The sequence below is a fragment of the Pecten maximus genome, chromosome 11 (genome assembly GCF_902652985.1).
Source record: "Pecten maximus chromosome 11, xPecMax1.1, whole genome shotgun sequence".
Classification (NCBI taxonomy): Eukaryota; Metazoa; Mollusca; class Bivalvia; order Pectinida; family Pectinidae; genus Pecten; species Pecten maximus.
Genome location: NC_047025.1, coordinates 40104692 through 40131674, shown reverse-complemented (window position 1 = coordinate 40131674; position 26983 = coordinate 40104692). Strand labels below are relative to the sequence as shown.

The 26983-nt window shown below is 38.1% G+C and overlaps 3 protein-coding genes across 7 annotated transcripts in view; 2 read left to right on the top strand and 1 right to left on the bottom strand.

Annotated features, from left to right (window-relative positions):
• The window catches only part of LOC117337103 (nucleoporin SEH1-like), a 28155-nt gene extending 11480 nt beyond the window's left edge, over nucleotides 1-16675 (top strand). The window contains exons 6-10 of the mRNA XM_033897890.1: nucleotides 126-266; nucleotides 783-873; nucleotides 1977-2055; nucleotides 2693-2849; nucleotides 13981-16675. Of these exons, the coding sequence (XP_033753781.1) occupies nucleotides 126-266; nucleotides 783-873; nucleotides 1977-2055; nucleotides 2693-2849; nucleotides 13981-14044 (532 nt within the window). The 3' untranslated portion in view covers nucleotides 14045-16675. The remainder of the gene's footprint in view (nucleotides 1-125; nucleotides 267-782; nucleotides 874-1976; nucleotides 2056-2692; nucleotides 2850-13980) is intronic.
• A 1316-nt stretch (nucleotides 16676-17991) lies between these two features.
• On the bottom strand, nucleotides 17992-21667 carry LOC117338297 (E3 ubiquitin-protein ligase DCST1-like). The gene has a single exon (XM_033899584.1). The coding sequence runs from the start codon at nucleotides 21431-21433 to the stop codon at nucleotides 19208-19210; it is 2226 nt and encodes a 741-aa protein (XP_033755475.1). The 5' UTR covers nucleotides 21434-21667; the 3' UTR covers nucleotides 17992-19207.
• A 2683-nt stretch (nucleotides 21668-24350) lies between these two features.
• LOC117337253 (ras-related protein Rab-35-like) overlaps nucleotides 24351-26983 on the top strand; it is a 40268-nt gene continuing 37635 nt past the window's right edge. For all 5 annotated transcript variants that reach the window (XR_004534778.1, XR_004534780.1, XR_004534779.1 and 2 more), the window contains exon 1: nucleotides 24351-25329. Coding sequence is in view for 1 of the 5 variants with exons in the window: in XM_033898138.1 (XP_033754029.1) it covers nucleotides 25172-25329 (158 nt within the window). In the remaining 4 variants the exon portion in view is untranslated. The remainder of the gene's footprint in view (nucleotides 25330-26983) is intronic.

The window sequence follows — 26983 nt, the reverse complement described above, 5'->3', positions numbered from 1 at the left end:
TTACTTTTAAATTGATTTAGTGCAGTATTAAAAATGGAGAAAACAATGAGTATTAAAAATGGAGGAAACGATGGCTGAATTGTTAATGTATGTTTACAGTTAGTATGTTAATGGATTCATTACAGGAAATGGGTGAAAGTTGAAACAATCAATATTGTGACAGATCCTGTACATGACATCGCCTTTGCTCCTAACCTCGGCAGATCATACCACCTTCTGGCCGTAGCCTCTAAAGATCTCAAAGTCATCAGCCTTACACCTCTCAGGTATCATTACAGGTTAATTGTACCTCAAAGGTACACTGTATAATTTACATTATTGGCTGAGGAAAGTCGTGTATAATTTACATTATTGGCTGAGGAAAGTCGCATACTGTAAAAGTTGCTGTAGAGTAATGGTGGAGTTATTTCCCTTTGATCATATTATAGGGTAATAGACTTGGTAGTGCCCCTTTCCAAGTCACTCTAAAGTGTTATTGAGATTACAATCTAATATTAATGAGACTTCCCCAGTTGTAAGAATTGCTCAGAGTATGATAGAACTTTCGAAGTGTAAATACAACTTTATGATACTAAAGTGTGTGTGCAACAAGAGGAAAGCTGCGAATGATAATTTCCAGTTATGGGAAAACGTCACCATACATCACAGAAGTCACTCAAGACTTATATTGATGTCATCCAGTGATTCAGAGATTCTGTGATGATTTAGCAAGGAAATATGAATTGAGATAAATAGAAATGCACTGTGAATTATAGCAGTTAAATATTTATTGCTGTTTCCAGTACACGGGATGCCCCTCTAGCAGCTAATCAAGTAAACAACAACAAATTCACCATTAAAAGAGTGGCAGAATTCACTGATCATGAATCAGAGGTAAGATGTTACCTGTTACCAGAATTGTTAGTGATAAATATGTAATTTATGTTTTTGAGAACTAAAACAGAATGTTATCATTAGCTTCAGATGAAGTTATACTATTTCTTCAGCTTCAACTGCTTAGGCTTTGATTTGTTTGACAGTTAATACTGTGTTTGACAGTTGATGTCATGTTTGACTGTTGATGCTATGATTGACAGTTGATGTCATGTTTGACAGTTGATGCTATGATTGACAGTTGATGTCATGTTTGACAGTTGATGCTATGATTGACAGTTGATGTCGTGATTGACAGTTGATGTCGTGATTGACAGTTGATGTCGTGTTTGATAGTTGATGTCTTGTTTGACAGTTGATGTCGTGTTTGATAGTTGATGTCGTGTTTGACAGTTGATGTCGTGTTTGACAGTTGATGTCATGTTTGACAGTTGATGCTATGATTGACAGTTGATGTTGTGTTTGACAGTTGATGTCGTGTTTGACAGTTGATGCTATGATTGACAGTTGATGTCGTGTTTGACAGTTGATGCTATGATTGACAGTTGATGTCGTGTTTGACAGTTGATGTCGTGTTTGACAGTTGATGCTATGATTGACAGTTGATGTCGTGTTTGACAGTTGATGTTGTGTTTGACAGTTGATGTCGTGTTTGACAGTTGATGTCGTGTTTGATAGTTGATGCTATGATTGACAGTTGATGTCGTGTTTGACAGTTGATGTTGTGTTTGACAGTTGATGTTGTGTTTGACAGTTGATGTCATGTTTGACAGTTGATGTTTTGTTTGACAGTTGATGTCGTGATTGACAGTTGATGTCGTGTTTGACAGTCGATGTTGTGTTTGACAGTTGATGTCGTGATTGACAGTTGATGTCATGTTTGATAGTTGATGTCGTGTTTGACAGTTGATGTCGTGTTTGACAGTTGATGTCGTCATGTTTGACAGTTGATGCTATGATTGACAGTTGATGTTGTGTTTGACAGTTGATGTCGTGATTGACAGTTGATGTCGTGTTTGACAGTTGATGTCGTGTTTGACAGTTGATGTCATGTTTAAAAGTTGATGTCATGTTTAAAAGTTGATGCTGTTTAATTGATACAGGTGTGGAGAATATGTTGGAATGTGATCGGGACAGTGCTGGCCTCCTCAGGTGATGATGGCTGTGTCCGACTCTGGAAAGGTAAACACTGTTACAATCATTCAACAGTGATTAGGTGACCAAATACTGTAAACTTAAATATAGATAGAAATTGATGAAATCCTAAGTCCATACAAAACATACTTTTTACCCACTGACGTTTAATACCTTTTTGCTTAGGTGTATCCGTCTTTGACCGTTGCTTTGTATTATTATAAACATGTCAACACACCCTACTGATTTTGTGAATTTAAAATGTTTGCTGTATTTTTAGGGTTAAAAACTTTAGACTTTGAGAAATTTATGTAACATTTTTAAGATTTCTCCATTTGACTAAAAATGATTTCATCGTAAAATTGGAATAAATTCTACAATATATCAGCTTAATTTCTTCTCACTTTTCAGATAGAGGAATTATTGGGGTTAAATGTCATGTGTATTAGGTGAATTTTGAGAATCAGTGATTTTGCAAAATTTTGTATTTGCTTTGCAATGATATTTAGACATCTTTAACAATTACAGGGTGCTTCTCTTTTTTTTTTTTTCTTTTTTTTTGCTCCTTTTTTGTTTTTTGTTCTTTTTTTTTGTTTTTTTGAAAAAAAATAGTGAAATTTTGTGAATTTTGGAGTTTACTGACAACTTTTGAAAATATTTGTATAATATACTTTGTTATTATCAGCAAATTACCTAGACAGCTGGCGGTGTATGGCAGTACTGAAGGGGGACGGCACACACCAGCAGGATATGGACCGCCTATCAGGACTTGCTGCGCTCTCCCAGCAGCCAAGCTTCAACAATAATGCACAGCCGGATGTGGGTGTCAGCGGAAGCGTCAGGTACTTCAAGGTCACGCCAGTCGCCTCTCGAGACCATGTAGCCTGGCACTGATCCTGGCCAAGGTTACCATAGCCACCAGGTCACTTCAAAACTAAATAAAATGGACATAATAATGAACAGTTTGTTAATAGGTACAGTACAGGTAACAAGGTCAGAGTTCAGTAGATCTGTATACATCGTCATTACAGGTGGAACAAAGTCTTGGTACAGTGTTGGGGATATTTAACCTTGTTGATGGGTTGTACTAAGATTTGAACTATTTATTACTCCATTTACAGTTATGCATTAAAGGTTGTACAGCATTATACATTTCACTGACCTTACATAGGTAACCAGTTGAGTACTAGTTCTGTAGTTTGTATGTGTTCAGGTATCCGTTACATTTCAGAAAAGAACCTATGTATGCGTAATTATGAATGTCAAACATGACAGTTTATAGACAAACTCTAGATAATGCTTTCTTTATTGTAGTACAATATCAGTTTGATATGTGTTTTGTTTGAGTAGTGCTACATTTGTAAAACTGTTTGTCTTAGTTTCTTTCTCTTCCTTCTGTCTACTGTCCGTGTACTGCATCTTTTTCTCTTTTTATCCTAAATCATATGCTCTGTTTCCTGTGCATTAATGGCCGTCTCCTTTACAGGTTTAGAATGGCCCTATGTAGAGGGTACTATAAGTCTGGTAGGCTGCTGTGACTGTTGTACACTGGTTTGGTTCACTGATGCTAGAGCAATGGCCACTGTTATGTTGTAAGCATGAAATCTCCACATGTAAAATTTAGGGGAGTTCCCTTCACTATGCTTCAAATGCTTTTTGTGATGAGCTGTAAACAAGAAATTCTCCACTGTCTAAATCTAGATATACTCATCTTCCTGTAACTTTGCACATTAATGCTTTTTTAAAGATTTTGCTTTCAAAAAATTCATTTTTGTACAGTATGTGTACATACATTTTTGTACGCTATGTGTACATACATTTTTGTACAGTATGTGTACATACATTTTTGTACGCTATGTGTACATACATTTTTGTACAGTATGTGTACATCTTTTATAAGCTTGCAAATCAGTCATCTGTTGCTATTTCACTTTGCTTGTCTCAGCTGTGTATCACCGCTAAAAATATTTTCTCCTAAAAAAATCAAATGTATTCAAGTTAGTATTGAAACACTGAATGAACCTTTTTGATCTTTATACAGTGTTTATCTGTTAGAAGTAGAGGGCCTGAAAATATTTTGCTTTATAACCAAGATGTGATTTGCTGGTATTGTAAGGCTCAATCACATTCCAATTTATTCTCGTACTCCATATTCTGGGGATTAATTTCACTTTCACTCTCTGCATCCCTGAAACATGTCTTAGCAAAGTCCAAGGCGCAATCACCACCATGTTCTGGATAAATTTGATTCGTTGATGTACATCAAACTAATCAAGAAATTGACATACTGTTAAATTGACTGGCTTTGAACTTGGTTATCAATTCTCGATAGTCTTGAAAGAAATGCTTATGTTCTCAACTGTGGGGAAAATTGTCGGGGGAATTGAATTCAAAGCAAACACTTCATCATATCAACATGTGGCCATTTTATTCTCTGTCTTTCCAACTAACAGTGTGTCCAGAATCAAGTACAAACAACAATATCCAGAAAGGAGTTATTTCCCCTTAGACCGTAATATAGATAGATATCTCACAGACCAGTAACAACATGTATGTAACACTTACCAATTGGCCAGGTTTATATCCCCGATACCATTAGATAGCTAGGTAGTGGTGTGCCTTCAATATTGCCATGACATATTCCAGAGGTGCAGAGAGCAAAATTGAACACAACCCCTGGAGTATCAAGGATGAGCTATACACTATCAGTTCCCTGCTTTTAACGGCTATACCTCGGTAATATGCTTGTGTGTGTGTTTTTTTTAGAGGAAGCACATTTAAATCTTTAGAGAAGTTTAATGAAACTAAATCTTAACAGGTAACACATTTTCACCTTGATGTGTTGGTGATTATGGTATTTAACCTTGTTGTGTTGGTGACTGATTGCCATATAATCAAACTAGGCTGGCTGACTACACGTAATTTGTTCAAACTCTGTCAGAGTTATAGGTTCTTCGTCTGGTTCTGTTTCTTCCTGTTAAAGTATTGCCGCTGACCAACCGTTGATTAAATAGGTGTGTGGACTTGTCAATGGAATATCTGAACCTGTGTAAATAGTATTGTCTGTGTAAAATATCAGAGGAATGTTTAAGTGATGAAAAGTTACCTACCTTGAGTAGATCTGATTAGTATGTAAAATGAGTATGAGTATATATGTAAAATAAATGTCTACATCTAAGTTAAGTAGATAACTTGAGTAGGTGTGATCTGTATGACATGTGTGTATGTTACACAGGTAACTTGAAATTAAGTGGGCGTGATTTGTAAACATAGGTATGAGAATATGTAAAATAGATGTCTTCATCAAAAGTTACTACTAAGCTTACATGCAAAATAGTGAAACACTAACACTAACATCTCATGGAACTCTTCACTAATGTTATCAACATCCTCTCAAGCTTACCAAAAATCAAATTTAATTGTTTAAAAAACAAATCGGACCTTTGAAGTATTGTAGACATTTACATATCTGTTTTCAGTAGTTCTAGTGTGATCGTGATTATTTCCTGACAGCAGTGTTTTGTCTAGAATCAAATGGTAAGCCTGATGTTTGTTCTCAGATTGTATGTACATGTATGATGTTGATTTGAATCGTCCATTAAATATGTACCAATGTAACAATAGCTTTGCTTGTTTGTTAAGCGGACAAGAATTACATTAATGACCCATTGCTTCAGAATCAGTGAATCAACCAAATGCACATTCAGCACCACTTGTAATCCTGTAATCTGATGTAATCACAGTTTATTCTTCTCTGGGAAGATCTGACATTTCTAATATCACTTCTCTCTAAACTTTTCTTTCTATTCCTGTGTTTTGTGCTGTAAATACCTTGGACAGACCAGACATTCTTATTGCTGTTTCTATATGGTGGGATTATCTAATGGTGAATTTGTCACTTGTCTGTCATCTTCTCTAGAAGCATGTGGTAATAGTAGCTAGTTGACCTTCAGCATGCTGGGATAAAGGGCTGTCAAGATTTGTTCAAATAGATAAACTTGATGAACACTGAACAGTTAAGTGTCACTGAAAGAATTGTGTTTAACATATCCAGTGACTTCTAATGTACTGCAGGATGTAGAAAATTAATTTATTTGGTAGTACTCAGTTTGAAGAGGGGAGGAGCTGTAGAGTTTATTCAAGGTTATGCAGTCAAAAGTTTATAGATTGTTATTACATCTGGAGGAAAAAAGGAACCGGGAACAATGATCCCTTGGTGCCTAGTAATGCATATTGCATTTTCGGACCTGTTTGAAAACAACATGGCCGATAGGCAGCCATCTTGGATTTTGAAAGTTGAAGTTTATTATCGCTATTTCTCAGAAAGTACTGAAGGGATCTTTCTGAAATTTCATATGTAGGTTCCCCTTGATCCTAAGTTGTGAATACTGTATACCTGGTAATTTTTGCCATTTTCGCCCTTTGAAGATAGGGCGAATTTAAGATGAAAGCGAAAATTTCAAGCTGAGTTGAAGGATTTATAAACCATAGTACATAGGGCCAAGTGTAGTCAGATCACAAACATACCCTCTTACATTTCAACTGTAAAATCACGTACTAGGCTTAGCATTTTCAATTAAAAAACGATACATACCAAGTTATTTTAAAAATTCAGTCTTTTTTTTTTTCAATTATGTAGTTCAGTCATGATAAAAATGAAATACAGAGTGACATCAAATTCCTGCCATGAAAAAGACTAATTTTATGAGTTCACCGTCGCTTAATTGTGGCTTCCATTCATGTACATGTATGTACATGTGAACAAGAGAAAACACTGATCAGTCATTAGTCAGTGTGAACTTACAATTGATCGTGTTTGCTTAAAATCACCCTTGCATACCCGATACTACTTGAATTAGCAGGGACTAAAAGAAAATCTGAGCACAGGTAAACGTTCTTTGTTTGACACCTGATCACATTATACATCTCATGCTGGTAAGACAATTGGGGAACTCGATAAGTCCCGAGTGGTCCGAGTGCAACTTGTATTGGGAATTCCGAACGGAATTTTCCGATTTTACAAACGAGGAAAATGATATTTCTTGAAAACCATTTAGGGCGAATTTAAAACTCGGCGAATATGTTTTGTGTTGCTCAAGGGCGAACATTACCAGGTATACAGTATAACATTTTGGGATTGATCAGAAAACAACATGGCCGACAGGCAGCCATCTTGGATTTTGACCATTGAAGTTTGTTATCGCTATTTTACAGAAGTTACTGAAGGAATCTTTCTCAAATTTCATATGTAGGTTCCCCTTGGTCCCTCTTATTGCATTTTGGGCCAATCTGAAAACAACATTGCCAACAGACAGCCATTATCGCTAAATCTCAAATTTCATAGATAGGTTCCCCTTGTTTGAAAAGTATTGTAGGGATGTTTCTCAATTTACACAGATTAGTAAGAGGAAGGGCAAAATAGAGAGAAGATCAATCTGACATGGAACCTATAAAGATCATTCAATGGTGGGCGCCAAGATCCCTCTGGGATCTCTTGTATACAAGTATGGCGTAAATAAGCAAAAGTGTACTGTTCACTTATATCTTCTGTGTGGAAACCCGGTTTCATAGCTTTGTAAGCTAACACAATGCCAACCTGCTATGTTCTTATCAAGGCCATGAGGACATTAGTATTTTAATCTAGATTTATAAAGAATTTCCATAAATCAAATATTTGTTGGTTTATATGGTAAGTTAAGGTTTAGGATTTCCATAAGAAGTGAGGTAGCACTATAAATCGGGTAAAGTTCGGGATTAACACAAGGAGACTTAACAGACATACTGCAGCCTCTCGATCAGAACACATACGCAATCATCACACGCATGCATATTGCAAGCACAGGAGGCGTCCTTAAATGACCTTAGCTGACCTTAGTTGATAGAGCATTAAACAAATAAAACCAAACAGCACTAAAGAACATAATTCTATTCCATATTTGTGTAATATTATTCACAACCGCTATTTGCATTTCAAAGTCGATACCTATATAAAGTGAAATCCGTTCAAACAAATGCTCTTAACCTGTGCTATAGATACTTGTATCTACATGTCCATGGTACAACCTTTAAGGATACAGGAGTGTTCCTGTATCTACATTTCTATGGTACAACCTTTAAGGATACAGGATACAGGAGTGTTCCTGTATCTACATTTCTATGGTACAGCCTTTAAGGATACAGGAGTGTTCCTGTATCTACATTTCCATGGTACAACCTTTAAGGATACAGGAGTGTTCTTGTATCTACATTTCTATGGTACAACCTTTAAGGATACTGGAGTGTTCCTGTATCTACATTTCTATGGTACAACCTTTAAGGATACAGGTGTGTCCCTGTATCTACATTTCTATGGTACAACATTTAAGGATACAGGATACAGGAGTGTTCCTGTATCTACATTTCTATGGTACAACCTTTAAGGATACAGGAGTGTTCCTGTATCTACATTTCTATGGTACAACCTTTAAGGATACAGGAGTGTTCCTGTATCTACATTTCTATGGTACAACATTTAAGGATACAGGAGTGCTCCTGTATCTACATTTCTATGGTACAACCTTTAAGGATACAGGATACTGGAGTATTCCTGTATCTACATTTCTATGGTACAACCTTTAAGGATACAGGATACAGGAGTGTTCCTGTATCTACATTTCCATGGTACAACCTTTAAGGATACAGGAGTGTTCCTGTATCTACATTTCTATGGTACAACCTTTAAGGATACTGGAGTGTTCCTGTATCTACATTTCTATGGTACAACCTTTAAGGATACAGGATACAGGAGTGTTCCTGTATCTACATTTCTATGGTACAACCTTTAAGGATACAGGAGTGTTCCTGTATCTACATTTCTATGGTACAACCTTTAAGGATACAGGAGTATTCCTGTATCTACATTTCTATGGTACAACCTTTAAGGATACAGGAGTGTTCCTGTATCTACATTTCTATGGTACAACATTTAAGGATACAGGAGTGTTTCTGTATGTACAGTTCTATGGTACAATCTTTAAGGATACAGGATACAGGAGTGTTCCTGTATATACATTTCTATGGTACAACCTTTAAGGATACAGGAAATAGGAGTGTTTCTGTATCTACATTTCTATGGTACAACCTTTAAGGATACAGGAGTGTTTCTGTATCTACATTTCTATGGTACAACCTTTAAGGATACAGGAGTGTTCTTGTATCTACATTTCTATGGTACAACCTTTAATGAAACAGGAGTGTTTCTGTATCTACATTTCTATGGTACAACCTTTAAGGATACAGGAGTGTTCCTGTATCTACATTTCTATGGTACAACCTTTAAGGATACAGGAGTGTTCCTGTATCTACATTTCTATGGTACAACCTTTAAGGATACAGGAGTGTTTCTGTATCTACATTTCTATGGTACAACCTTTAAGGATACAGGAGTGTTCCTGTATCTACATTTCTATGGTACAACCTTTAAGGATACAGGAGTGTTTCTGTATCTACATTTCTATGGTACAACCTTTAAGGATACTGGAGTGTTCCTGTATCTACATTTCTATGGTACAACCTTTAAGGATACAGGATACAGGTGTGTTCCTGTATCTACATTTCTGTGGTACAACCTTTAAGGATACAGGATACAGGAGTGTTCCTGTATCTACATTTCTATGGTACAACCTTTAAGGATACAGGAGTGCTCCTGTATCTACATTTCTATGGTACAACCTTTAAGGATACAGGATACAGGTGTGTTCCTGTATCTACATTTCTATGGTACAACCTTTAAGGATACTGGAGTGTTCCTGTATCTACATTTCTATGGTACAACCTTTAAGGATACAGGATACAGGAGTGTTCCTGTATCTACATTTCTTTGGTACAACCTTTAAGGATACTGGAGTGTTCCTGTATCTACATTTCTATGGTACAACCTTTAAGGATACAGGAGTGTTCCTGTATCTACATTTCTATGGTACAACCTTTAAGGATACAGGTGTGTTCCTGTATCTACATTTCTATGGTACAACCTTTAAGGATACAGGAGTGTTTCTGTATCTACATTTCTATGGTACAACCTTTAAGGATACAGGCTACAGGAGTGTTCCTGTATCTACATTTCTATGGTACAACCTTTAAGGATACAGGATACAGGAGTGTTCCTGTATCTACATTTCTATGGTACAACCTTTAAGGATACAGGAGTGTTCCTGTATCTACATTTCTATGGTACAACCTTTAAGGATACAGGAGTATTCCTGTATCTACATTTCTATGGTACAACCTTTAAGGATACAGGAAACAGGAGTGTTTCTGTATCTACATTTCTATGGTACAACCTTTAAGGATACAGGATACAGGAGTGTTCCTGTATCTACATTTCTATGGTACAACCTTTAAGGATACAGGAGTGTTCCTGTATCTACATTTCTATGGTACAACCTTTAAGGATACAGGAGTGTTCCTGTATCTACATTTCTATGGTACAACCTTTAAGGATACTGGATACAGGAGTGTTCCTGTATCTACATTTCTATGGTACAACCTTTAAGGATACAGGATACAGGAGTGTTCCTGTATCTACATTTCTATGGTACAACCTTTAAGGATACAGGAGTGTTCCTGTATCTACATTTCTATGGTACAACCTTTAAGGATACAGGATACAGGAGTGTTCCTGTATCTACATTTCCATGGTACAACCTTTAAGGATACAGGAGTGTTTCTGTATCTACATTTCTATTGTACAACCTTTAAGGATATCAGGAGTGTTCCTGTATCTACATTTCTATGGTACAACCTTTAAGGATACAGGAGTGTTCCTGTATCTACATTTCTATGGTACAACCTTTAAGGATACAGGATACAGGAGTGTTCCTGTATCTACATTTCTATGGTACAACCTTTAAGGATACAGGAGTGCTCCTGTATCTACATTTCTATGGTACAACCTTTAAGGATACAGGATACAGGAGTGTTCCTGTATCTACATTTCTATGTTATAACCTTTAAGGATACTGGAGTGTTCCTGTATCTACATTTCCATTCAGTAATATCATTTCTTTCAAGCATACTGAGAAATTGGGGGACCAATCTTATCATTGTATGCAGAATGATTTTATGGTTGCTTTGTAGACCAAGTAAACGTTAGATCCTTACTTAACCTTGTCCTCACAAAAATGATTTCTGCATATTTGGTGTGTTTCTGAAATGTTTAACATTAATGATGTGTGGAATACCAGTATTTTTATATCATTTTGATAGACAAGGGGGTATGTCACCTCCTATTTTTTGCCCAATATATGTGCAAACTATCCTATGTCTGTTGTCCAATGGTCCGTAAACAATCCTTGTCATCACTTCCTTGGAGGCTACTGTAGGGATACTAGTATTTCTCATGTATGTCACCCTGGTCCCTAGTCGTTCTAATTCAATTTTGAATCTGATCAGGAAAACAAAGTGGCTGACAGGCGGCCAACTTGGACTTTGACAGTTTATGTTTGTTATTCCCTTTTCTGAGAAAGTTAGTTTTAGATTTTTTGGTAGATTTTATATGAATGCTTTCCTTGTTATCAGATTATTAAGGGGAAAAGGACAATGGTTAAAACTTATTCTTACATATGACCTGGTTATTCTTACATACAGTTGACCTATAAAGATCATTCAATTTGGCTGCCACCACTGGGATCTCTTGTCTATACACTGTAGAGAACAAATATATCTGATGTTTGGTCTACAATAAATATGAAACAAGAGCTGTTTGAGAAAGTTATAGTTTGATTATTAATGATATTTCATTTCAATTGATGTACACTGTAGTCTGATGAAGTGAAATAGTGAAAAAAATAAAAACCAGTTAGAAAACGAATTCCTATGAACAGAAAATTTACACTGCTTAATGAACCCAACATCCCGAAACTACCGAACAACCAGCATACCTAACAGCATCCAAGTACACGTTTAACTATGCAGTATTTCAATGCTGACAGCAAAACTGTAACCAAGGAATAATGTAAGGCATGTCAAAATTTATCCCTATTTTTCTCTACTGAATGACACACACAGTCCAAAATTTTCTCCAATGCAAACACAATTCCTTCATATTTGAAAAGGCCAGTTAAAAACTAAAACCACCATATCACATATACCAGAGGTCACATCTACCATATCACACACACTAGAGGTTATATCTACCATAACACACATACTAGAGGTTATATTTACCATAACACATACTGGAGGTTATATCTACCATAACACACATACTAGAGGTTATATCTACCATAACACACACTAGAGGTTATATCTACCATATCACACATACTAGAGGTCATGTCTACCATATCACACACTAGAGGTCATGTCTACCATATCACACACACTAGAGGTTATATCTACCATATCACACACACTAGAGGTTATGTCTACCATAACACACATACTAGAGGTCATGTCTACCGTAACACACACTAGAGGTTATATCTACCATATCACACACTAGAGGTCATGTCTACCATATCACACACACTAGAGGTCATGTCTACCATATCACACACACTAGAGGTTATATCTACCGTAACACACACTAGAGGTTATATCTACCGTAACACATACTAGAGGTCATGTCTACCATATCACACACACACTAGAGGTTATATCTACCATATCACACACTAGAGGTTATATCTACCATATCACACACTAGAGGTCATGTCTACCATATCACACATACTAGAGGTCAAGTCTACCGTAACACACACTAGAGGTTATATCTACCATATCACACATACTAGAGGTTATATCTACCATATCACACATTAGAGGTCATGTCTACCATATCACACACACTAGAGGTTATATCTACCAATCACACACACTAGAGGTTATATCTACCATATCACACACTAGAGGTCATGTCTACCATATCACACACACTAGAGGTTATATCTACCATATCACACACACTAGAGGTCCTGTCTACCGTAACACACACTAGAGGTTATATCTACAGTAACACACATACTAGAGGTCATGTCTACCATATCACACACACTATAGGTCATGTCTACTATAACACACATACTAGAGGTCATATCTACCATATCACACACACTAGAGGTCATGTCTATGGTAACACACATACTAGAGGTCATGTCTACCGTAACACACATACTAGAGGTCATGTCTACCGTAACACACATACTAGAGGTTATATCTACCATATCACACATACTAGAGGTTATATCTACCATAACACACACACTAGAGGTTATATCTACCATATCACACATACTAGAGGTCATGTCTACCATAACACACACACTAGAGGTTATATCTACCATATCACACATACTAGAGGTTATATCTACCATAACACACACACTAGAGGTTATATCTACCATATCACACATACTAGAGGTCATGTCTACCATAACACACATACCAGAGGTCATGTCTACCATATCACACATACTAGAGGTCATGTCTATGGTAACACACACACTAGAGGTCATGTCTACCGTAACACACATACTAGAGGTCATGTCCACCATAACACATACTAGAGGTCATGTCCACCGTAACACACATACTAGAGGTCATGTCTACCGTAACACACATACCAGAGGTCATATGTACCGTAACACACATACTAGAGGTCATGTCTACTGCAACACATACTAGAGGTCATGTCTACCGTAACACACACACTAGAGGTCATGTCTATGGTAACACACATACTAGATGTCATGTTTACCGTAACACACACACTAGAGGTCATGTCTACCGTAACACACATACTAGAGGTCAAGTCTACCGTAACACACACACTAGAGGTTATATCTACCATATCACACACATTAGAGGACACATCTAACATAACACACATACTAGAGGTCATGTCTACAATATTTGACATTTACTAAAGGTCACATTTACCATATAACTCACACCAGAGTCATAATGTTTTATAGTTTCTATGCTTCATTCCAGATCACCTCCTCCTGTCAAAGGAAACATGAACATCAAGAGAAACTCAGGATGGCCGAAACTTTAACACGAAAAAGGACCAAGGGAAGATGTACTACTGACCTGGTTTGACATTTATAACAAAAAGGACCAAGACAAGATGTACCACTGAACTGGTCTGAAGATCAGTGATGACATTTATAACAAAAAGGACCAAGGCAAGATGGACCACTGAACTGGTCTGGAGATCCGGTGATGATATAACTACAATGTATATGTCTTAACGAGGCTGTAATAGACATTTAGTGTTTATAATGTGTTATTACTATTACATTAATTGTGTTGAATGATGAATATTACATGGAGGTGTAGCACAAATATCAGGATGACTATTTATGATACTACAGTTTTATGAATTTTGTTTATTTTAATCTTGTGGTACACTTGAGAGGTGATTTTAATTATACTTTTTTCATTTAAGATTTGTACTCTGTTCATTGCTCAATTACATATTTTAGAGAGTTACTTCCCCTCAATTGTGTATTGAAACACCATAATGTGTTCAGTTCGTCAGGGATACCCAGACTGGAGATACTTGTGACCTGTTTTATAACTTACACTCTCCCCAGGCCAGAGATACTTGTGACCTGTTTTATAACTAACACTCTCCCCAGGCCAGAGATACTTGTGACCTGTTTTATAACTAACACTCTCCCCAGGCCAGAGATACTTGTGACCTGTTTTATAACTAATTCTCTCCTCAGGGCCAGAGATACTTGTGACCTGTTTTATAGGTAACACTCTCTCCCAGGCCAGAGATACTTGTGACCTGTTTTATAACTAACTCTCTCCCCAGGCCAGAGATACTTGTGACCTGTTTTATAACTAACTCTTCCCCCAGGCCAGAGATACTTGTGACCTGTTTTATAACTAACACTCTACCCAGGCCAGAGATACTTGTCACCTGTTTTATAACTAACACTCTCTCCAGGCCAGAGATACTTGTGACCTGTTTTATAACTAACTCTCTCCCCAGGCCAGAGATACTTGTGACCTGTTTTATAACTAACAGTCTTCTTTAAACTCTTCGCTATTAAATCTCTATTGGTTTATCTTTAGTAGTAAGTACTAGTATTCCTCATTAGTTTCCATGGCCATTGTTATCAGCTGGACAAACATTGAACTATAAACATGATATACAAACGAAATCTTCATCATTTCGTTCCATGGACATTTACATGTTACATTAGTCATAACACATTACACAGGATATGGAAGAGTGTGTGTTTGTATTCACAAGGACGAAACTGAACTTTTGTTATGTTGAACCCATTGGTGCTCAAATCTTCAGTGTGTATGTAGTTTCTCTACCTATGTCAGTGTTTCTGTTTCATATACTTTTCCTCATCTTTGTACATTGTAAAATGTCTGAATTTGTAAATGATTCCTGTTCATAGTTTTTAGCTCACCTGCCTGAAGGGCAAGTGAGCTTATCCCATGGTGCAGCGTCTGTCGTCGGTCCGTCCATCTGGCAGTCAGGCCGTGTGGCATCAACTTTTTCCTTAAAAAACTTCTTCGCAATAACAATGAGGCAAAGAGACCTGATATTGGTTCTGTTGCATGCTTGGATGAAGAGATACCAAGTTTGTTTAAATGAATGACCTTGACCAACATTCAAGAACACAGGGGTCAACTATGCTAAAATCTATAAACAATTTCATGATAACCAAAAGGCCCAGAGTACCAATATTAGGTCTGTAGCATGCTGGGATGAAGCCAAGGGCTACCATGTTTGTTAAAATGGATGACCTTGACCTTCATTCAAGGTCACAGGCACGAAATATGCTAAAATATATAAAAACTCAGATGACCGTTAAGGCCCATGGGCCTCTTGTTTATTTACGTTTCCCAAATGTGCAGTCAATCATTTTATATTCTTGTTTTTCTTGTTGTTTATAGAAGGAAACTTGACAAGTGCTGGACTTTGTGTTATTTGTTTTTGTCGAGTTTTATTTATACAGGATAACAAAGGGTCCATTATTCCTATTACATTATAACCTGACTAAACCAGCCCGTCTAATCTGGAGATCCCTATCTATATTGGCTTTGTTATTTTGATCTATACAATTTTTCTCTCAAACTATAGTAGATTATCACCTGACTAATTTCGACCAGTTGTTTTCTTTTCTCTTCATAGTACAATGTTTATACATTCATCTAAAAACCTGTTTATTCCAGTTATCTCAAATTTCTGTTGACACATACTCCTATTTTTCTACATCTGTCGAGAGATGAAATGTAGCTTCGGTATGATATTTCCCTTTTATTCAAATTTTAGATAGACACATGTAATTATAAGTTGTTCAAATGCAGTATCATTGTCTTGTGTATACAATTTTATATGTTAAGAATTGTGTAAAATTCCAAGATAAACCAGCAAATATTTCAGCAATCTGGTATAGACAGATTATGCTGTAGTATAATGTCATATTAACATATACTGTTATTGTTTGCAGACCAAGTCCCATTTGTATTAATCATATATCTGTTTGTGAGAGATAACATCGTCTTGTGTTATCCTTGATTGGGTAATGTATCATAGCCAGCCTTATGCTTTGAAGTTATAAATATTTTGTATGATAAATTTACTCAGTACTGTATTCTTGTAATAAAGAAGTCTGGTACTCCTGGTTAGTACCCGATTACAATGGTGAAAATATGAGAGAGTTCAATATTTTTGTGAACAACTTATCCAGGTTAAAATTGTCATGCAGAACATATCAGCGAGACCAATATTTTCGAGTTCACTACCCAAAGGAGAAGTGAGCTTATGCTGTGGTGTTGGAATTCATCGTCCATCTGTCCACTTTTGCCTTAGAACAACTTCTGAATGACCAAAAGGACTAGAGTCATATTGAGTCAGTAGCCTTGGTTGATTTGCTATCAAGTTTGTTCAAATGAATGACCTTGACAAAATTTCAACTTCACTGGAGTCATATGTGTTAATTCTTCAAATGACTTCACATAACCCAAGAGACCTTGAGTTACATAAACATAACATGTTTCATATTGTCATTTGAAGAGGGATGGGATCCAATAGTCCTTTAAATCGCTGTAAATCAAGAACGAGTGAATGGATTTTGACCAAATTTGGCTTGAAGCATCCTTTGGTAAAGGGGAACTAATTTGTATAAATTGTGGGTCAGGTCCAGTGACCCGAGTGATTTGGCCCAATAGGGGAAATAATGCAAAAACTCTTTAAAATCCTTCTTCTGTAGAAATGAAATTTGGTTCAAATTGGCTTGAAGCACCATGGGTTTAACGGGAACCAATTTTGTAGAAATTTCCATTGAGTTGAATTGCTTTGAATCATCTTTAGAACTAGAATGCTAAATGTTATTTAAAGAAAAGTGTAAAAGTGCATGGTATTCACAATAATTGAGAGACAAATCCCAAAATGGAAAAGTTTTTGAAGGTAACTTATCAGTACGACTTTTCCACTATTTGTGTCACCTACAAAGGCAGGCGACATATAGGTATCACTATGTTGGAGGTCGCGTCCACAAAGGTTTCTGTGCAATAACTGGGAAGTTCCCTTGGGCCTATCAAATTTCATGCAGATCGTCCTTACCAAAAGTGCTTGCTTGTGTTTGCTTTTCTGGTCTGAAGGTCAAGATCAATTACTAAATATAGAAAAATCTGTTCCTAAAAATAGAAATACTTATGCATTTTTTTCTTACCACAAGTGCTTGCATGGCATTGATTTTTTTTTTAATTAAATAGACTTTGAAAGATATCTTTTCTATAGTCATGGGAGTATCTGGGTTAGGGGTGCAGGCCCCATAGCCTTTTGTCTATCAGCAATGTCTATTCATAACACCATTTGGAAAAATGTTAATTGCTAATGACGTGTTCAGTAGGTCACACTGACATCAGGTAATGGCGAACAATTTAGGCCGGTATAACATTTTCTTACGATATCAAATTAGATTTAAAAGCATCTTGCTGTATACAGAGTGCCTACGATATCAAATTAGATTTAAAATCATCTTGCTGTATACAGAGTGCCTACATGAGTGGTTAAACGGTCTAAATGAGCTGTTTAATGACTTTGGACACCCAGAACAACCATTGCCGTCCAACAGTTTGTTTGATCGTAGCGAAGGTATACATATGAATCCATCGACATAAAGAAAATTAACCTATTATGATTTTCGCCAAGTACAAATTAAATCGAGGGGAGACAAACCCACTAACCTTTAGACCTGCACGTACATTGCCAACACATACCATTGCAAACGGAGCCCAACCAACGCCGACTTTGGCTAAGGTAACCGTATCTGCGTGATGTCTTGGGAGTTTATATTGTCTAATCAGTGTTACTTCATACAAAACTGAACATGTCTAATTGGTTTATTGTTTTTAACTGGTAGACATTGTTTCTCCACGTTTACGTGGCAGTGTCGGGGCCTGTGCCTCGTTTGCAATGGCTGCGTATCATTTGAGACGCGCTTGTAATCAGCAATGAATATGTGAACACTAGTATTTCAGTTGGAATTAGCCGTCGATGGTAAGAAATTACCTTTACAGACCGACTTCTGGTTGTTGAGGCTAACCTACACCGCTACACTTGGGTATTACACATTGCGCAGCTTATAAAACAATTTTCGTAAAGGAAAATGAATGATCACTATAACACTCATTGTCATCAGGTCATAAATGTGTTCACAAAACACCATTGTAATGAAACAAGTACAATGTAGGTCCACAACAAAAATATCTAGTTTTTTTTTACAGGCGGGCATTTCTGTCTAAACAACACCAGCTTTTATCTAAATAATACCTGGATTAATTAGTCCGAGTTGGAGAGTCATCAGACAGATCACTCCGATAGCTAGCCCTGTCTAGATCAGTCCTGAGCCGCAAACACGTCACAAAGGTCGCTATCCATGTCTGGATTACCAAGAATCGGACAGTCCATCATCAGACAGATCACTAAGTCCACTTGCTCTGTTTGGATTAGTCCGAGTCAGAGAGTCCATCATCAGATAGATCACTAAGACAGCTTGCTCTGTTAGGATTAGTCCGAGTCAGAGAGTCCATCATCAGACAGATCACTCCGATAGCTAGCCCTGTCAAGATCGGTCCTGAGCCGCAAACACGTCACTAAGGTCGCTATCCATGTCTGGATTACCAAGAATCGGACAGTCCATCATCAGACAGATCACTAAGTCCACTTGCTCTGTTTGGATTAGTCCGAGTCAGAGAGTCCATCATCAGATAGATCACTAAGATTGCTAGCCTTTTCTGGGTTACAGGAGTAACAACGTTGTTTGATATCGGACCAACACATCGCACAGTATCCGACGTTACATCCTGGCGTCAGACAGCGCACGAAACCTTTTTTCTCTGGGTCTTCACAGATCAAGCATGAAAGTTTCCCTGAACCGAAAATTTTCAACCAGCCACATAACCGCGGAAACTCCTTTCGTAAACTGCTGGTCAGGCTTATTTTAACTAAAAGGTTTTTCTTCTTAACTTGCTTCCGAATATGATGGCGCATATGGCGCAAGAACCCCCGTCGCTTCTTCAGCATGTCGTTATATAGGTAAAGAATCCGTTTTTTCTCCCTTTTTCGATAAAAAAACGAGGCGACGAGTCGTCGGAGACGGAGACCATATGCTTCGAAAAGCATTAGAACCCAGATGGTGCCGAATGTGCCATATATCAGCCATAAATATTTCTTTTCCATCTGAACCGGTCGGGGTAAACACTCGAAATTCGTTGAGATGTTGTCAATTTTACCGTTGTGGTTAAAACCTTTCAGGAAAAGTCTGACGATTTCGGACATAAAGCCAGTACCGAATATATCGATATCGATTATGTGTTCCCCCTGCTGGTGGTAGTCAATGCGACTGTGACGCCTAATGATATCGAGAACACTGTAGAGAAGATCACTAGACATGATAATCACTGTCGAAATTAATGCCCGTATCACCAGCATAATTGTTCCCTTCAAAATCTTCTTTTTTTCTGCTTTCATCAGTTTTGGACTTGTCAAAACTTTACAGGCATCACTTTCCACTTTCTTCATTGGAAATAGGGTAGTCTTACAAAGCTTTCGTCGTCGATCGTCGATGTGACGAAAGTAAGACGTGATGTAGACGTTGTCGTGTCGGATGTCCGTCAGATATGCCTTGTTGTACTTATAAGCACTGATAAATACCAGTATAAAGGTAAACGCCATGAGACGCTTCATCAATGACAATCCGAATTCCAACCAAACCTGCTTATACTCAAATTTTTTGAGTGTCGATTTGCTAACCTCCTCCGCTGTGGTTAAATCTATCTTTTCCTGTGTGCTGACCACTTTGTACTGAAGATTAGCTTTGAAATCGTTGTCCAAGTTATCGGCCATGTCCTTTGCAGCCACGAAAACCTCCCCAAAACCGGGACTTACAGCCTCCTTAGAGTTACAGGAACTCCCCAGAGCTCCAGGAACTAGTCTCACCAGCTCACAGAATATGGTGAGTTTGAATGGCAGACACAGCAGAGCACCCACGATTGGGATTTTGTTGCGACATCGTCCTTCCATACTACGAAAGCCATTTTGACACTTTATAACGCCTTCGTTCCATACATCTTCACAGCGGTAGTCTAGTTTACTTCTGTAATCATTCTCAACCTTGTTGTATTCCTTTTCATTGTCAACTTTATTCTTGTTTTCAACATCCTTCACCCTGTCTCCTCGCGTTTTTCCAGAGACTTGGTCAACATATTCTGTGTTTTTCTTCATTTTTTCTTTTTCCGAATTATCTATCACCTCTTTCTTCATGGGACCGAATTCTTCATCGATTCTCTTTACGACTTTGTTGACGAGCATTCCTTCTACCTGAAATTCTTTCATCACTTTTGCGATTGGCTTCATAGTCAAATCCATGCGTGCTCTCGTGTGGTTGGCAAGCAATTCAGTTGTACAACCGAGTGATCTTGCTACTTCGTGTCCATTTACGATAATCGTGTGGATAGGTCCCGAAATCAAATATACAACAGCAAATGTTGCAATGTATGACCTTCCTGTTTTCCCAAAGAATGTAGGAAGCAAAAGACATGTGATGCATCTCACCTGAACCGAAAGTGCATATCCGCTTGCCAATCCCAAAACGAAAACGCCACCAAGAAAATGGCGGGTACTTTCGTTTAGCCAAGTGAAGTCCAGAACAAGATGGTATAAAATGATACCTAGTCCAGCACCAAACGGAAATCCCAGTAAAGCTTTAGCTGCAGTGTAATGTTCAGGTGAAGCTTTAAAAAAATCAACGATATAAAATTTAATAGTTTCGGCCACCCTCCGACAGCAATTGTAACGTCTGTCACTGTTATATCTCCGTTTCAAGGTTCTGGGTTTAGATCGAGGAAGCAAACTTTCTTCGTCAATATACTTAGCATCATCATCATGGTAGTCATTGTAGTTCATGGTCGCAACATGGAAATTTTGACGCGTTACATCCCATCAAAGAAAAGCCTTACCTGATTAAATGTTGTTCATGCAATGAACACAGCGTCTACAGTGACGTCACTGAAATCGGCGTGACAGCAATGTGATCATTGATGACGTCATAATATAGAGAACCTTGATTACTCTGGTGGTCGTTCAGTAAGGAAATGGTTAGTCAGATTTAATCTAAAAAGACAATAAAAACATAATCTGGTCTTTGATTCAGATCGTCATTTGAGAATAGCATACCGAAAAGTCACTTCATGCTTATGCAAACTTTATCTTAACTTGAAATTTACTCTTTCTTTATAATTTCATTATTTGATAAAATCATGTATGAAATATATCGTGAAATGTGTCAGATAACTTGTTTGATTTGCTTAAACACTATTCGACATTGCTCTGTAAATAATATTGGTATGCCATACGTACGTGATACTGTGAAAACTTTGAACTCTGTCTGTGCCACATTACGTAGTCAAAATACGTCCTGTGTCGTAATTTTATATACCTACTCATTTAACTGTAGAACAGTATCTTTAAAAATGTTGATATTGAGATCAGTGTTCATTAATTTATGCATATGTATGTTTATGTTGCCTATTACCTGAATTTACATTATTATCACTATTACTATAAACTATATTTATGCTGTGAAATACTGATATTTCATATCGCTAAACATGCTTGTACATTATATGTGTTATTAATCTCTTTCTTTATTACCATTATTATCATTTGTTATATAGTCGGATGTAAAAGTCTGAACGGCTTCTGTTGCCATGTTTTATATATGTACCGACTTTAAATAAAGTTTACTGTGACTTGAATTGACACGGTTAATAAGGTAGCTCTATTTAAAACATGGCTGTGATGTCATCTATTGTTATAGCATGAAGTATAGTTGAGACATGTCTACTATTATCACCTACAGCTGGGAATAGTTAGAATTTACTGTGAAATAGTAACAAACTATTCAACAGTAATCCAAGAACTATTCCACAGTAGAAGGTGATAAAAGTAAATCTGCCTCAACTACACTTCATACTATTACAATGGATTGTTTTGATTTTGAAAAAAATATGAAATGGAAAAATAACACATAATAATAAAAAGATATCCATAATCCACGACGAAGTTCACATTTGATAAATCAAGAATTCCAAAGGCACAACATATTCTCCCCAAAATAAATCACAGAAGCGTGACATTTTTGTCTGGCTAAAATTTCTTAGCATCGCCACATTTCACGGAAATACCACTGAATTCCAGTAATTATTCCATAAAGCATATATTCCTTTTATACTCTGTTCTTTTTGTGTATTTCTGTTTTAAATCTTTCTAAATTTGAATCAAGATCTTTGTCAGAAAAGCATAACATTTTCCCATTTACTTCAGACAAACACATTTTGATGGTTTTTAGGTCTCAAATAACTGACTGTCCAGTTTGCCACGGTATTTCTGACACTGGCGGTTATGTTGGTTCTTCAATTTATGCTCTGTTTCCTGCATTGCTTGATTATGTCCCTGTTCTGAATCGATAGCACACGATATATATCCAAAAGAAGATCACTTTTGAGGTCAAAATTAATGTTAGTTTTTGTCAGGAGAACTTCACATCAGCACTGTGCACAGTCCTCCTTTCATAACAGTGAAAAAGGACCGGAGTACCTGTGAAACATTCATAGATTTCATGCGAAGCATGGTGTATGTTTTTAGTGAGGTAAACAAAGTGAATAGGATTCAGAGTGTAACAGGTAAAAGTTTACTTTGAACAGTGGAATCGTTGAACAATACACCTGTGTAAAAGTCAAGTCTAATTACGCCATGTTTTAAGCATAAGAAACATCTCAAACTGTTGAATAGTCATGATAGTACATAGTTCTGTCTGTCGATCCTCGAACTATCCATTATCTTGACTATTCCACAGTTCGGTATCTCTCCAATACATAAACACAGTTTCTGTGCCAGATTCTTACCGAAGCGCAAAAACATCTACAATCCCGACAAATATAAGACACTTTCCAGGGTCAAGTGGCCATTCAAGGAAACTGTTCATGGTTATTTAGAGATGCTAAAGACCGTGAAGAACGAGAGATGTAGTTGTACATGACGATAATGGAGGGGATAATCGGCGTGCAACTGTAATCCATTTAGGTATCGACATGAAACTCTCCCTCGGGAGAGGGATCCTTCCACGGGGTAAGTTAATTAGGGCGGGGAGGAGGATCATTTCACGCAGTAATTAGGACGGGGAGGAGGGGGGGGGGGGGGGGGATTCTGTGATGTCGGGATAATAGCACTTGTCTCCAGATTGACGCCGACAGGAAAGTCAGTAGCTGCGCAGTGATGTATTGGCGTATAACCTATACAATTCACGCGCAGAATTAAACCGTGGTTGTCATTTTTTAATTGACTGTCTCTGTACCGTTATTTAACGCTCAGTTGTCAGCAACTCAAAATGATTTAACTTTACGCTGATGTTCAGGAAAAACGAGGCTATTTAAAACTTTTAATCAGTTTTGTCTAATATTACATTGACTACTGATTAAAAATAAAGGACAAACCAATCTGAGTAAAAAACACTGATATTGTTCCGTGTTTAAAATAGGAACATTATGGAAAGGCGACAGACAAAATGTATATATGCACATGTACCGAAACTGTGCCAATGTTGTTGAATTATTTCACGATAAAAACACAGAAGACAGCCCGATGGTAGTGGCTGATGTTATCGTACCCAGTAGCTCCTACAGACTGGGAGCGTATCTCCAGTGACGCGGGTATCACATTTCACCCCCTCCATATGTTTCATTACAATCCCCCTCACTCTCGTACAGGTTTCTTTCCGGGTTAAAATCCGTATTGACACCCGTCAAATCCTCCCGGCTCTTGGTGCTCGCTATCGTATGTTAGTTTAGTTTTGGTGAGTATATGGATTTTTCAACTTTGAGTTAATTGAAATGCCAGGTTTATACTTATGACAGTTGTTCTCCACACCGCGTGTCTTGGTAAACAAACAAAGGAACTGGGGCGAGCCAGGATCTCAGTTGATGAGGGCGAGACTTTACTCGTCCAGTGCGCGTTCAAACATCATGTGACTCATTCACTAATTAGTGAGCAGATTTCCTTACCACTTATCACCAATATTTGTCTTTGAGGGATCTAAAGCCCGACCGATGATTGTAACAGTCACTGGTGCTAGTTTATATCGGCTGTGGCCGAGGGCGTCCCATCGGAAACTTTGGATGTGATTGTGTGTGGGGTTTTTTTTGTGATTTTTTTTTTTGTTACATTGTCATGTGAATGTTACGGAACCGTGTCGAGAGTTATTGAACAATAGTGAATACAGTCGGTTCAGCAGCTGTTGGAGCGCGCTATTCAAACAGGGAAAGTGTGAAGGAAAGTAGACTGACTTGCCGGGAGACGCTGATGTGGGACTATGTTATGTCACTTAAATCAATTTGAATTTTGAAAATACCATTTCAGTTGTTAATGTCGCTGTTTGTCTGCTGAGTTTAGTAGGTGCAACATAAATATTGTGACCTTATGTACGCTAGCCATGTGACGTCTGCCGATACAGCTACAGCAGCTGATATTGTCGATAGTGATGGAGGCGACCCATTCATACTGAGAAGCTAACAAAGAGCAGTGGCACGGTGTGGGAGTACTATAAAGTTTTACTTTTAAGGAAGGTTTTTGTTTACTAAGTAGAAAATGTCGTTGAACTGTACGGCGACGCTGATGCCGCATCACCAGAAGAAACCGACCCTGGCTGTCCAGCCCCGACAGAAGAAACCATTGACCAATGGAACGGACATCGTGACGACGTACTCGTACACCTTTATGGAAAACAACAACCGCAGACCGTCCAGGTGGGTACACTTTGACCAAACCTTTACTGACCCTCCCCGATAGTTAATCTTCACCAGTTATAGGTATCCCTTATAGAATGGTGGTAACTCTTGTTTCACACGTGTGTTAATGTTGACATACCTTACACTGTACTAGTGCTGTGCTTGAAAATGTTATGTTTCTGAACGTTAAATAACTGTATCGTTCGGTCCCGGGCCACCAACCTGTGTCATTTCGTACATACATACCTGTGTCCGGACAGATGAATGTCATTGAGTAGTGAGTGTCCGGACTGATGAATGTCATGGAGTAGTGAGTGTCTGAACTGATGAATGTCATGGAGTAGTGAGTGTCCGGACTGATGAATGCCATTGAGTAGTGAGTGTCCGGACTGATGAATGTCATGGAGTAGTGAGTGTCCGGACTGATGAATGTCATGGAGTAGTGAGTGTCCGGACTGATGAATGTTACGGAGTAGTGAGTGTCTGGACTGATGAATGTCATGGAGTAGTGAGTGTCCGGACTGATGAATGCCATGGAGTAATGAGTGTCCGGACTGATGAATGTCATGGAGTAGTGAGTGTCCGGACTGATGAATGCCATGGAGTAATGAGTGTCCGGACTGATGAATGTTACGGAGTAGTGAGTGTCTGGACTGATGAATGTCATGGAGTAGTGAGTGTCCGGACTGACGAATGTCATGGAGTAGTGAGTGTCCGGACTGACGAATGTCATGGAGTAGTGAGTGTCCGGACTGATGAATGTCATGGAGTAGTGAGTGTCCGGACTGATGAATGTCATGGAGTAGTGAGTGTCCGGACTGATGAATGCCATGGAGTAATGAGTGTCCGGACTGATGAATGTTACGGAGTAGTGAGTGTCTGGACTGATGAATGTCATGGAGTAGTGAGTGTCCGGACTGACGAATGTCATGGAGTAGTGAGTGTCCGGACTGATGAATGTCATGGAGTAGTGAGTGTCCGGACTGATGAATGTCATCGAGTAGTGAGTGTCCGGACTCATGAATGTCATGGAGTTAGTGAGTGTCCGGACTGATGAATGTCATGGAGTAGTGAGTGTCCGGACTGATGAATGTCATCGAGTAGTGAGTGTCCGGACTGATGAATGTCATGGAGTTAGTGAGTGTCCGGACTGATGAATGTCACGGAGTAGTGAGTGTCCAGACTGATGAATGTCATGGAGTAGTGAGTGTCCGGACTGATGAATGCCATGGAGTAGTGAGTGTCCGGACTGATGAATGTCATGGAGTAGTGAATGTCCGGACTGATAAATGTCATGGAGTAGTGAGTGTCCGGACTGATAAATGTCACGGAGTAGTGAGTGTCCGGACTGATGAATGTCACGGAGTAGTGAGTGTCCGGACTGATGAATGTCATGGAGTAGTGAGTGTCCGGACTGATGAATGTCATGGAGTAGTGAGTGTCCGGACTGATGAATGTCACGGAGTAGTGAGTGTCCGGACTGATGAATGTCACGGAGTAGTGAGTGTCCGGACTGATGAATGTCATGGAGTAGTGAGTGTCCGGACTGATGAATGTCATGGAGTAGTGAGTGTCCGGACTGATGAATGTCATGGAGTAGTGAGTGTCCGGACTGATGAATGTCATGGAGTAGTGAGTGTCCGGACTGATGAATGTCCATGGAGTAGTGAGT

Bases quoted from the DNA above. Each gene is read 5' to 3' on its own strand.
- LOC117338297 (XM_033899584.1), bottom strand. From the start codon at position 21,433: ATGAACTACAATGACTACCATGATGATGATGCTAAGTATATTGACGAA.